The 12500-nt window shown below is 46.7% G+C and overlaps 1 protein-coding gene across 11 annotated transcripts in view; it reads left to right on the forward strand.

Annotated features, from left to right (window-relative positions):
* The window catches only part of LOC123507127 (rho GTPase-activating protein 21-A-like), a 257305-nt gene that overhangs the window by 164208 nt on the left and 80597 nt on the right, over positions 1-12500 (forward strand). For 7 of the 11 annotated variants that reach the window (XM_045259723.1, XM_045259724.1, XM_045259725.1 and 4 more), the window contains 2 exons: positions 7883-8209; positions 8812-8994. In XM_045259723.1, coding sequence (XP_045115658.1) covers positions 7883-8209; positions 8812-8994 — 510 coding nt within the window. The remainder of the gene's footprint in view (positions 1-7882; positions 8210-8811; positions 8995-12500) is intronic. The other 4 variants (XM_045259726.1, XM_045259727.1, XM_045259732.1 and 1 more) reach the window with 1 other exon arrangement.

Below are 12500 nucleotides of genomic sequence, written 5' to 3' on the forward strand. Positions count from 1 at the left end.
TAGGAAGGGTTCGTGGAGTTCAGAAGATTAATGGCCACAGTTTTATTTTTCTATTTTGATCCCCCCACATGAGTTTCTGAAGCTGTATAAAATCACCAAATAGTAAGCAGAATTAATATGAAAACGCGTCAAGGTACTCAGGGGTTAATATGTCTCACTTCCATGGCCTTGGTGGGTTCAAGAGAATGTTTATCATCTTCCCTCATTTATCCTTTCTACTTCTCACTTCTTTCTTTATTTCTTCATTTTTTTTTTTTTTTTTTTACATTCTTTTTCTCACATGTTTATTTTTTTTTTAATTCGTGTTGAAATAAATATATTCTATTGCCAACTAACTTGGATTCAGAGCCAAGATTGAGATGTGATGCGTTGAGGTCTGTGTGTGATGTGACGCCTTCTCTCCAGAGTGTTTGTGTATGTAATTTCTTTGAGTCACCTGTACTTATCACTCATTACCTGTCATTACTGTGTGTCACCGCCTTTCAGTCCTCATACATTTATAGAGCAACTGTACTTATTTCTTGTGTCATTCTCGTAATTCTCACTCATTCATAGAGTAACTGTATTCATCATTATTTGTCATTCCTTTCAGTTTTCATTCAGTTGTAGTGTTAACTGGACTTATCATTACATTTATCTTTTCATTCTTTTTCATAACGGTACTGTTCTCGTGTTATTCCATTCATTTTCTTCGTTTTTAGGTCAACTGTTCATTCTCTTTATTCCTCATTCATTCATTCGTTCATTCATATAAGAGCTGTATTCATGTCTCTTCAACCCCCTTCATTATTTTTCATTTCGTATTGCAACTTTCCTTATTACTCGTGTCACTTCTTACTTCGCTCACACAGCAGAGAAACAAACAACGTAGCGAAGACAGACCTTAAGAGATAGCAGTGCATGATTTCTTCAATGTTATAGAAACCGATTAGATACAGATAAGGGTGAACGTAAACCATAAACAAGATAGTGACGCGGATCGACAGGTGAACAATGACAGGCCTGAGATAGATTAAAGAAGAGGGTGTTTGTTTTGTTCGCTTTGGTTGTAGGAGTGATGAGGTAAAGGAGCGAGTGTGAGGCATGAACACTTAATTTAAAGACACACTTCATGACTTTGGTATATTCTGCTGGCTTATCTCTCTCTCTCTCTCTCTCTCTCTCTCTCTCTCTCTCTCTCTCTCTCTCTCTCTCTCTCTCTCTCTCTCTCTCTCTCTCTCTCTCTCTGCCCTTGTCCAGAAACCCTCTTATATATAAAAAAATAATGTCAGGTTTTTTCTGCTATTCCTCACGTCATCTCGTCAATTTAAAAGGAAATATTATGTCCATTTTTATCACTCCTCTTCTCATTCTCCTCACGCTTCTCCTCTCTTCTTAACCTCTTCGTTCCTCCTCTGCCCTATAAAGACTTGTTTTATTTTAGAAAGTGTAGAATGTTGCCAAAAAAAGAAAAGTTAAGATGTATGTGCCATGTTTAGAAGAAGTTATGTGTCTGGCAAAGTTAGGAGAGGCTCAGTTATGTGTCTGCTAAGCTTTCTATCGATGTATGTAACTGTTAACTCACAAAGCGTGTACTGTTCTGGATTATAAGACGTGAAGCATATCCACACCTATCCATCTCTCCCCTAACGTGTCATTATAGCGCGTCATTATAACACACTCGCCTGCCTGGATGTTCTCAGTGAGTGACAGAGGGAGGAGAGGAAGAGGAAGAGGTGGTTATGATGGAGGAGGAGGAGGATGAGGAGGAGGAAGTTACGTCGAGGTTGTCACCGTATCTTTATAAGTGACTGGATTTTTAGTCGCGTTCCTGTGGTGAAAGGATGTTACGTTAGCGGTGTGTGTGTGTGTGTGTGTGTGTGTGTGTGTGTGTGTGTGTGTGTGTGTGTGTGTGTGTGTGTTTGCTAGTGACTGGATAAGCGTGTAGGTGTGTGATTGGTTGTGAAAAGGGAGAAGAAAGACGGAAGAGGAAATTAAACGAAGAGAGAAAAAAATGATAGGTATTTTGTTTCTACGTGTGTGTGTGTGTGTGTGTGTGTGTGTGTGTGTGTGTGTGTGTGTGTGTGTGTGTGTGTGTGTGTGTGTGTAGGTGTGTGAGGATAGTATGAAGAGAGAAGACGGAATAGCAAATGAAAGAAAGACACTGAGGAAGGATAGGTGTCGTTTATGTATGAGTGAGTGGGTGTGTAGGTGAGTGTAGGTGTAGAAACAAATCATAGGGAATGAGTGGGCAGTGGGAGTGGGTGGTAAGATTAATGTTCCTGGAGACACATTCCTTTATACGTGGGTGAGAGTGAGTGGATGGCAGTGGCGGGGAGCTCAGAGACAGGTAAGGAATGGCCACTGACTCGCTAATAGATTGCATAGTTTTGACTTTATGGGCAGAGATAGGGAAGGGATTGGGGGGATGGAAGATTTGCTGGTTTGTGTGTGAGAGTGGATAGGTATGGATTGTGTGTGGAGGTGTGGGGTGGAGGGGCAGTGGGTGGACGCAGGTGGAAGGTGGAAGGGAAGATTCAACACTCATATCTGAATAAGGATCTTAATTTCCTTCCTCACGGTTTGGTAGTTCGTGTGTGTGTGTGTGTGTGTGTGTGTGTGTGTGTGTGTGTGTAGTGGTCAGTCTTGTGGTTCGCGTCCCCGCCCGTCTTCGCCTCCAGGACCAGAAAGGAACGAGTGTAGCGATTGTATGTTTGTCTGTATATCTATATGTCTGTGTGTCTATACTCCTCATAGCCTCTCCCCCTCCCCAGACACCTCCCTTCACACCTGCCCAATTAAATGCTGTGTGACCTGGCTTACCTGTCGCTGTTTTTTACTACCGTTTTATCTCTCTCTCTCTCTCTCTCTCTCTCTCTCTCTCTCTCTCTCTCTCTCTCTCTCTCTCTCTCTCTCTCTCTCTCTCTCTCTCTCTCTCTCTCTCTCTCTCTCTCTCTCTCTCTCTCTCTCTCTCTCTCTGCAGCCTCCGTGTCCTCGTTCTTGTTCTCCTCTTACCCTTCCTCCTTCCCATCTTAGTCCTCCAGATCCTCCTCCTCTTCCTCGTGTTTGTCCTTGCCCCTCCTCCTCCTCCTCCTCCTCCTCCGTATAGGATGTAGGAGGCCTCGTCGGCAGGCTTAGGAGACCAGTTACTCGTTTTGGCGAGGAATAAAGATAATAAAGATAAAAGGATTTGTGGCCGCCGCTCGCCTTCCTCGCCAGACGGAGCGGGACAGGCGCGGCTCAAAGCAAACACGGCTTCGAAAAGGAAGAGAAATGATTAACTCTTTCCTTGGTTGACATTGTTTCCTTCATTTATTCTTTAGTATTTTTTTGGGGCGAGCATTTTTTTGGCGGTATCAAAGAAGGTTGGGTTAATTTTTTGTAGTCGGAAGAAAACGCAAAAGTTAATTTCTTATTTTTTATCTCTTTTTCTTATTTTTTTAGCATTTTCAAGACACCTTTTTTTATTTAGCAGATTATTTTAGCTTTTTATCTTTTGTAGTCGGAAAAAATACGAAGTTAACCTTTTATTTCTCTTTTCTTCATTTGTTCCTGTGCTAATTTTTTATTCTCTACCGATTTACCAAAAGGACGATCGTAACAATAAAAGTGCTAACCCCTTCAATACTGCGACACATTTTTACCTGAGATTTGTGTACAATTAGACCATTTTATTGACATAGGGAACGATCTATGGAGCTCTGTAGATTAATGGCCACAGTCTTCACCATTTTAATCCCCCACATAAGTTTCTGAAGCTGTATAAAATCACCAAATAGTAAGCATAATGAATATGAAAACGCATCCTGGTGCTGAAGAGGTTAATAAGAAGTACAGATAAAAGGAAGATGTAAACGTTAATTTCAGGATAATGATTAATAAAGGAAATATCGATAAGTTTGTGATATCCTTGAGATGAGGAAAAACGTGATGGATTGTGATGCTAAGAAAAGAAAAGAGAGACGAAGAGAGAAAAAAAAAAAAGAAAAATGATCTCGAGAATGTAAAAATAGAATTGACAGGAAAAGATGATACCTGAAATACAACACGCAAAAAATAACTCGTGATAATAGTGACATTTAATGAGAGAGAGAGAGAGAGAGAGAGAGAGAGAGAGAGAGAGAGAGAGAGAGAGAGAGAGAGAGAGAGAGAGAGAGAGGAGGGGGGGGACAAAAACAGAGAGAGAGAGAGAGAGAGAGAGAGAGAGAGAGAGAGAGAGAGAGAAACAATAACAATCAACACAAGGCGAAGTCATTACAGTTATGGACTCCAAACCGTGACACCAGCGCCCTTTAAACCCCGCCAGGTGTGTCTGTGGGAGGAAGGCGGCTCAGGTGTGGCAGCCTCGAGGCCAGCCAGGTAAAGCGGCGGGGGGATTAAGCGATCAGATTCCTCGTAGTGGCTGGGCTGGAGGAGGAGGAGGAAGAGGAGGAGGAGGAGGAGGAGGAGGAGGAGGAGGAGGAAGTTACGGCATCCACCATCACACAACTCCGCTCCGTAAAGTTTGTAAAGGAAGGGCGAGATAGTAAAGAAAACGGGAAGATAGACAGTGTAAAGATGGTGTGACAATGCAAACACACACACACACACACACACACACACACACACACACACACACACACACACACACACACACACACACACACACACGTACAGCCACTTCACGAAATAATCAGGAGCCTTGAGCAGCATCACGACCACGGACACGGACGAAGCAGAGGAACGGACACACGCACGGACATGCCAGCCGGATTTCGAAACTCTTCTTTCTTCCCTTCTTTTTCACTCACTTCATTGACTTCACCTTTTTACTCCCAATCCTGCTTCCTTTCCTTCATTTTTTTTTAAGATGATTTTTCTCAGGTTTTGTTCTTTCTTCCCTTCTTTTTCACTCACTTCATTGACTTCATCTTTTTACTCCTTGTTCTGCTTCCTTTCCTTCATTTTCTTTAGATGATTTTTCTCTTAGGTTTTGTTTTTCTTTCTTCCTTCTCTTTTATTCACAATACATACCATCTTTTTGTTCCTTCTTCCTCTTTCTCCTCTTCCTGTTCCATTCACGTTGGCGTCTTTACTCTTGACTTTCCATTCCTTCTTCCTCCTTCACTCCTCCTTTATCTGTACACGACACAGACTTTGATTTTTTTTATTCCCTTTTCTTTTTTCCTCGTCTTACCTTTTCCATTCACGTTGATGACTTTACTTTGACTTTCCACTCCTTCCTCCTCACTCATTTATCTATACACGACACAGACTTCAATTTTTTCGTTCCTTTTCCTCTCCTTCATTCACGTTGACAACTTTACTCTTGTCTTTCCATTCCTTCTTCCTCCTTCATTCCTTCACTCACGCCGGCGACTTTACTCTGACCTTGAGGGAATACGAACAGCCGACAGGAACCGCAGGCGACCACCACACCCGCTGCGCCGCTGATGGCCGGGACCTTGGCGGGCGCGGGTGTCTTGTCGCGGCGCCCTAGGATGCAGTGACCCGCGTTGAAAGATTGCCTTGATTGCGTTGACTCTATCCTGAAGGTGGGGACATCAATCAAGGGTTAAGCGGTAGATAGAGAAGTGTTGAGGGCTAAGGGAGGGGTGAGTGAGGTGTGTCTTTGTCAGGTGCTAATACGGGTCTACCTGTCACCTCTTATGGCACCTGAATTTCTCGTGAAGGGCCCTATCTACAGGTGTTCTCGTAGTTCACTTTTTTTTTTTTCTTTCTCTCTCCCTCGTTTCTTTTATTTGTCTTTTTTTCTCTCGTTCCTCTTAATCATTACGTCTTATCTCTCTCTCGCATTTCGTTTCGTCTCGTCTTCTCCCCTCATCTCCTTAGCTCTCCCACGAACTTTTTTCATAATCAAGACTGTCTGCTGCTTTTAATTCATCTTCCTTTGTGTTCCCTCGTGTTGTCGTTCCCGGAAGTGAATCTGATGCCACAAATAAAACTTCTTATCTCTGTATCTTGTCCACATCCTGCTGTTAATTAGATAAGAGGTTCAAGATTCGATGTTTATTTATTTTTTTTAAGTAACTCTAGCAGGCGACTTTAATCCCTGTTAGGTTAGGTTAGGTTAGGAGGAGACTGAGGGAGAATTCTACGTAATCTCTTTGGTTGGTTTCGTTTCGCCGTTTTATGGTTAGGTTAGGTCAGATTAAGGTTAAAGTTAGGTTAGGTTAGGTTAAGTTAGGATAGAGTCAGACTAAGAGAGTTTTATGTAATTTCTCGTAGGTATATTTCATTTCGTTCAGTTGAGTGTGGGTAGCTCTTTATCTCGTGTATCTTATCTTTGTAGCGGTATCTTGGTGACGCAGGAGTCTCGCTAGTCACTCATTGTTTTGTGTCGTGTGGTGCGTAGGGTGTGGTTGTCGTACTGCGGCGGGCGTTAATTTGTTTGTGTTTGAATTAGTGTCGTTGTTGTTGTTGTCATCGTTACCATCATCGTCGTCTGAGTTTTTCGATAGTTTTGTGGCATTGGTGTTTTTTTACGTGATTTTTATGCACGTTGTCTTCGTATTTGTTAGTCTCATCGTCGTCCTCTTCCTCCTCCTCCGCTTCCCCTCTCTGTCTGTTGACATGTAATAATGTTCCTCTTCCCTCTCGTTCTCTCTTACAAACACACACACACACACACACACACACACACACACACACACACACACACACACACACACACACACACATCATTAGTCACTTGTCTAATATCCTGCATACACGTAGATGCGTCTACACCCTAACAGTACACGCACAGGGAGGCGGCAATGGTACACACACACACACACACACACACACACACACACACACACACACACACACACACACACAGAGAGAGAGAGAAAAAAAAAGACGCACCTCCCTTCCTTCCCTTCCATTCCTGCGGGGCTCGTGGTGAAGGGGCCGCAGGGGGAAGGGGAGTTAAGACAGGAGAGGCGGGAGAGGAGATGAGAGACAGGGGAGGCAGGGGCACCGCAGCCTTGTTTGGAGACTTGCTTATCCACCGAGGGTATTTTGTGCAGCCAGGAAGTCCCTCCGTGAAGCCTTGGACCCTTCAATCACTTTGCCCATTAAGAAAATACCGGGGCCAGTTATCTTTCTTTCTAAATGCGCGAACTGTGACATCGGGCAGCTCTTTCTTCCGATCTTCTGTGTTATCTGAAGAAAAGGAACAGAAAGAGAGAGAGAAAAAAAAAAAAGAGAGTGAGAGAGACGCCTTATACTATCTATATCGCATCCCGGATGTTGACACGTTGTGTGTTCGTGTGTCGTGTTTAGTGTTTGCGCCGTTGTGTTGTGCCGGCGTGAGGGAGGAGGTCACGGTGCTGGCGTGTCAAGATGCTAAGTGTGTCGCTTTCAGGGAAGTGAAGGAGAGAGCAAGACGAGAAAAAAAAGTGTTGTGCTGAAGCTTCGCGTTAAAAAGATGGGCGTGTGATGCGTGGGGGAGGAGATGAGATGATTCACCTCCACCCACGGCCTCCCATCCACGCCTCCTCCAGGATCTTGGTCCTTAAAGAGACTGAAGTGTGTGTGTCGAGGCGGTGGCGTGGCGAGCGGCGATGCGGCACTGCTAGTGAGGCCGTGTGGTGAGGCCCTTTGGTGAGGCAAGGCGAGGGGCAACTCTCCCCTGTCGCCTGCTGCCCTCCACCTCCATCATGTTGTCGCTCATTAACGCGTCCCTGGGTAGGTGTTGGCATCCGATGGGTCACGGTGGGTCACAGTGGGTCATGTCAGTGAGGTATTGTCATGAGGCATTGTGCGGTGGGTGCTACGCCCTCCGTCGGGTCATGCTGTAGAAAACGTGTAGGTGGAGGGAAGGAGGGAGGGGAGCTTCAAAGACCTTCAGGGGAGGGAGAAGCGAGGTCCTGCCCATACCCGAGGCCTGATGTCTTTTTTGTTTGTTTCCATTTAGACGGCGAGTTAGCGAAGCCTAGTGAGTCAGCCGCCCCCAGCGAGAACACCACCACCATCACCACCACCCCACCTCCCTTCCCCAACCCCGCAGTCTCCTCCCCTACCGGTGGGGCTCCCCGCCTTAAACGCCCCACCTTCCTACCAATCAAGAACCATGCCCGCCCTGCTCTCACTTCCTATGACAAGCAATCTCCCGTCGGATCTGGCAAGGGATTGGAGGAGAGATCGCATGTGTCCCTCCCCCCTGGTAGGAGCGCCACTCAGAGAACACCCTCATGCTCGTCCCTCGGCAGCCTACCCAATAGCATGTACCAGCTACCTGCAGGTGCGAGGTTGACCACTTCTTGTCTTCCAAAAACTAGTCTTATGTATGTTAATTGCATGATTACACTTGCACCTCCTGTTATTTATATTGTGCTCGAGCTTTCCGGTCCCTTATACGCCCCTCACTCCTTGCCCCTCTTGCTTGGTGGCTTCTTCGCCCTATTGCTACTAATCCCTGGAACACGACCGCCTCGCTTCGCCTTGCCGCCTGGCGGGGACACGCGTCGCCCCGGAGTCCTAGTGGCTGCAGGTCACCAATGGCCGGCCACCGAGGCCTCGATGCGTACCATGTTGCAGGCGCTCGGCCAGCCGCGTGTGTCCCCGTGGCGGTGCAGCAGGGCCATGTGAGGGCCGCCACCCGATCCTCGACTACCGGGCGGCGAGGCAATACCTTTTACGGATCCCTGCCGCCCTGCCGCCCTGCTGCACCGCCACCTGGCATAGCGAGGCGGGGCACCGCTGCTCACGCAACTCTTCCAGTTTCTCCTCCAAACGCTTCCCGTCCCAAGGCCCTCCCCGCCCCACTCTCTGCCCATTAACCCCGCCTCTATGGGCGCCGCAGCGTTCTTTTTACTCCATTGTAATGATATTTTGTTTCAACAGTGACGACGCCTACGGTGCCGACTTCAAGTGCCGGCACCGTGGCTGGCGTCACTGTGGTGACGTCAGCTATCACATCCACTGGAGCCACCACCACCACCACCTCCGCTGTCACCACCACCACACCGCGGGGTCCCACAGCTGCCAGTGATGTCCTGGTCTCCCGCAGGAACAAGGCTCTCTATGGTGAGTACCCATGCTTTTATATTCTCGTGTCACGGGGCCCGGACAGGGGGTGAGGGGGTGGCAGGTCGTCCAGCGTGAGGGAGAGGGAGGCTGAGGCGCGTGTGGTGCCTGCAGGCGCCGCGGCACGTGGCGGAGCGGCGGCGCTTAGTCTCGGGTGTTGACTTCATCGCTTGCGCCAGTTTGTCGGGATCCACCAAGGTCAGCAGGGTGGGGGGCTGGGGCCTCAGGGTCGTGACGCGGGGCGGGGACAACCGGTGTTGGTAAGGGCGAGAGGGGTCGGGGCGGGCGGGCGTGGGATGATGGGGAGTGGGGAGGCGGGCGTGCGTGGGGTGAGGGCTGGCGAGGCACACATCCCGCTCCATTAACTGTAGGGTTCACAGGACCTCATAGAGCGTTAAGCGTGCGAACCCACGTCCTCTTCCTTATCCTCACATCCGCGGCCGTAAAAGTACGTGTATTCATCCCTTCATGCTGCACAGCCCCTTTGATCAATTACTGCAGCGCGGCACACCAATAACTGCCTTGGAGAGCACGCTGGTGGGCACTGGACCGAGACGTGGGAGGAACCGCCGCCAAGAAAACACATGCGGCTGGGTGGACGGGCGGAGGGGCAGTGGTGGGCGGCGTGGAAGGGCGGAGGGGCAGCGATGGGCGGCATGACAGACGAGGCGGCGCTTGTGATGCGGCCGCCAGATGGTGCAGCGGTGCCTGTTTGGTCCAGGCCAGGGGATACAAAGCCCTGCCGACCCACCTGCCACCGGGCGCCTGCTGGGGGTATGTGGGGCGCCTGTGTTTGTGTGTGTGTACCGTCATGGCCTTGAACGCGAACACTGACGCGCGGTGGTGGAAACAACGCGCTGCTGAAAGGAAACAGAATACACAGAAGGGAACAACAGGAGCTGGAAGATGAATGGATACACAGAAACAATAGATGATAAAGATGAAAGAAAGTACACACTGAGAACTTGTATACGAAGAGGAACAATACATAGCATATAAAAGGCGACAATAAAAACAGATACAACCAGAAAGGAAGAGGCAAATGAAAGAAAGGAAAAATTAAATTGAGTGAAGAAGGGAAAAACGTAATAAAAACAGTACATGTATGAAAAGAAACCAGAAGAAAATGGGTTTAAGGATAGTTTACGTTAGTTAGGTTAGGTTAGAACGAAAATAACGAACCGCAGAGGACATATAGACAAAAGAAAAAAAAAAAAACAAGAACACGAGAAAACTGAAAAAAAAAAAACAACTTTAAGACAAAAGACAAATACTCAACACATCCATCCAAAAGTATCAAACACACATAACATTATCTTTCCCTTCCTTATTCCTTCTACGTACACACTCAACCTGTCCCTCCCATCCCTACGATTCCTTCTACTCCCTTCCTATTAAACGCTTTTCCTTGCCTTCCTACGACCCCTCTTACTCCCTTCCTACGACTCCTCCCTTCCTTCCTACGACCCCTTCTATTCCCTCCCTCCCTTCCAATGACCCTTGTATTCCCTCCTTTCCTTCCTACGACTCCTACTTTCTCCCTTTCCACGGACCTTTATACTCCATTTCTTCCTACGGGTCCTTCTGTTCCCTCTCTTCCTACGACCTCTTGTGACTCCTGGCCTTTAGCGAACACGAAAGCACAAGCATCAGTAGCAGTGGGAGTAGCAGCAGCAGGAGTAACAGCAGGAGTAGGAGTGGTATCAGTGACGTGTCTGTAAATTGAAACTCCTTTTGAAATTGCAACAGATAAGGAGCGGAGGGTGATGGAGGAGATTGTGGCTTTCCTCCTTTTCGTCCTCCTCCTCCTCCTCCTCCTTCTTCTTCTTCTTTTCTTTTTCTTTTTCTTTTTCTTCTTCTTCTTCTTCTTCTTCTTCTTCTTCTTCTTCTTCTTCTTCTTCTTCTTCTTCTTCTTCTTCTTCTTCTTCTTCTTCTTCTTCTTCTTCTTCTTCTTCTTCTTCTTCTTCTTCTTCTTCTTCTTCTTCTTCTTCTTCTTCTTCTTCTTCTTCTTCTTCTTCTTCTTCTTCTTCTTCTTCTTCTTCTTCTTCTTCTTCTTCTTCTTCTTCTTTTTCTTCTTCTTCTTCTTCTTCTTCTTCTTCTTCTTCTTCTTCTTCTTCTTCTTCTTCTTCTTCTTCTGTCTCTTTTTTTTTTTGTCGCTAGTTAGAAGTAGTTACCAAACAGTCTCGAAAGGATCAAGAGGTCTGTTGCTGTTTGGCTTTCCTTTGTATTCCTCCTCCTCCTCCTCCTCCTCCTCCGTCGTCTTATCATGGAGTTCCGCTAAATAAGGGAGAGGAAATAATAAAAAAGACGATAAGTAGACGATTAAATTAACGATGAAGACTTGCCTTGATGATGATTGTGATGATGATGACGGTGGTGGTGGTGGTGGTGGTGGTGGTGGTGGTGGTGGTGGTGGTGGTGGTGGTGGTGGTGGTGGTGGTGGTGGTGACTTTTGTGTTGAGGTTATATTTGTGTGTTGTATCTCTCTCTCTCTCTCTCTCTCTCTCTCTCTCTCTCTCTCTCTCTCTCTCTCTCTCTCTCTCTCTCTCTCTCTCTCTCTCTCTCTCTCTCTCTCTCTCTCAAGATGAACGAGTATTAAAATTGAAGGATAAAAATATGAGATGATTGTCATACTCGTAATTAGAGAGAGAGAGAGAGAGAGAGAGAGAGAGAGAGAGAGAGAGAGAGAAGAGTACCTGACGGACAAAAGATGAGGTGAGGGAAGAGGTGAGAGGTCAAATGGAAGGTAGGAGGAGGAGGAGGAGGAGGAGGAGGAGGAGGAGGAGGAGGAATAGTAAGGAGGAAAGGAGGTAGAAGAAGAGATGATAGTAAGGTGAGCGAGGAATAAGGCTGTAGAAATGCAAGAGGAGGAGGAGGAGGAGGAGGAGAAGAAGGAGGAGGCGGCATAGGGAGGAAAGGAAGAAGTTTACATAAGCGACCGGTTTTGGAGGGAAACTCAAGCCTTCCTCCTCCTCCTCCTCCTCCTCCTCCTCCTCCTCCTCCTCCTCCTCCTCCTCCTCCTCCTCCTCCTCCTCCTCCTCCTCCTCCTCCTCTAATAGTTCTTCCCTCCCCTTCTTCTTATCCTCCTCTTTATCTTCTTACTGTCTTCCTCATTCCTCCTCTCTTTCTGCTTCCTTCATATTTTTCCTCACTCTATTTTTTCTCTCCTCTTCCATTTTTCTTTTACGTTTTCTTTTCTGGCGCAGTTCAACCTTTATCTTTTATATGCAGTTCTTCTTCTTCTTCTTCTTCTTCTTCTTCTTCTTCTTCTTCTTCTTCTTCTTCTTCTTCTTCTTCTTCTTCTTCTTCTTCTTCTTCTTCTTCTTCTTCTTCTTCTTCTTCTTCTTCTTCTTCTTCTTCTTCTTCTTCTTCTTCTTCTTCTTCTTCTTCTTCTTCTTCTTCTTCTTCTTCTTCTTCTTCTTCTTCTTCTTCTTCTTCTTCTTCTTCTTCTTCTTCTTCTTCTTCTTCTTCTTCTTCTTCTTCTTCTTCTTCTTCTCTAGTTCTCT

The sequence above is a fragment of the Portunus trituberculatus genome, chromosome 21 (assembly GCF_017591435.1).
Source record: "Portunus trituberculatus isolate SZX2019 chromosome 21, ASM1759143v1, whole genome shotgun sequence".
Lineage (NCBI taxonomy): Eukaryota > Metazoa > Arthropoda > Malacostraca > Decapoda > Portunidae > Portunus > Portunus trituberculatus.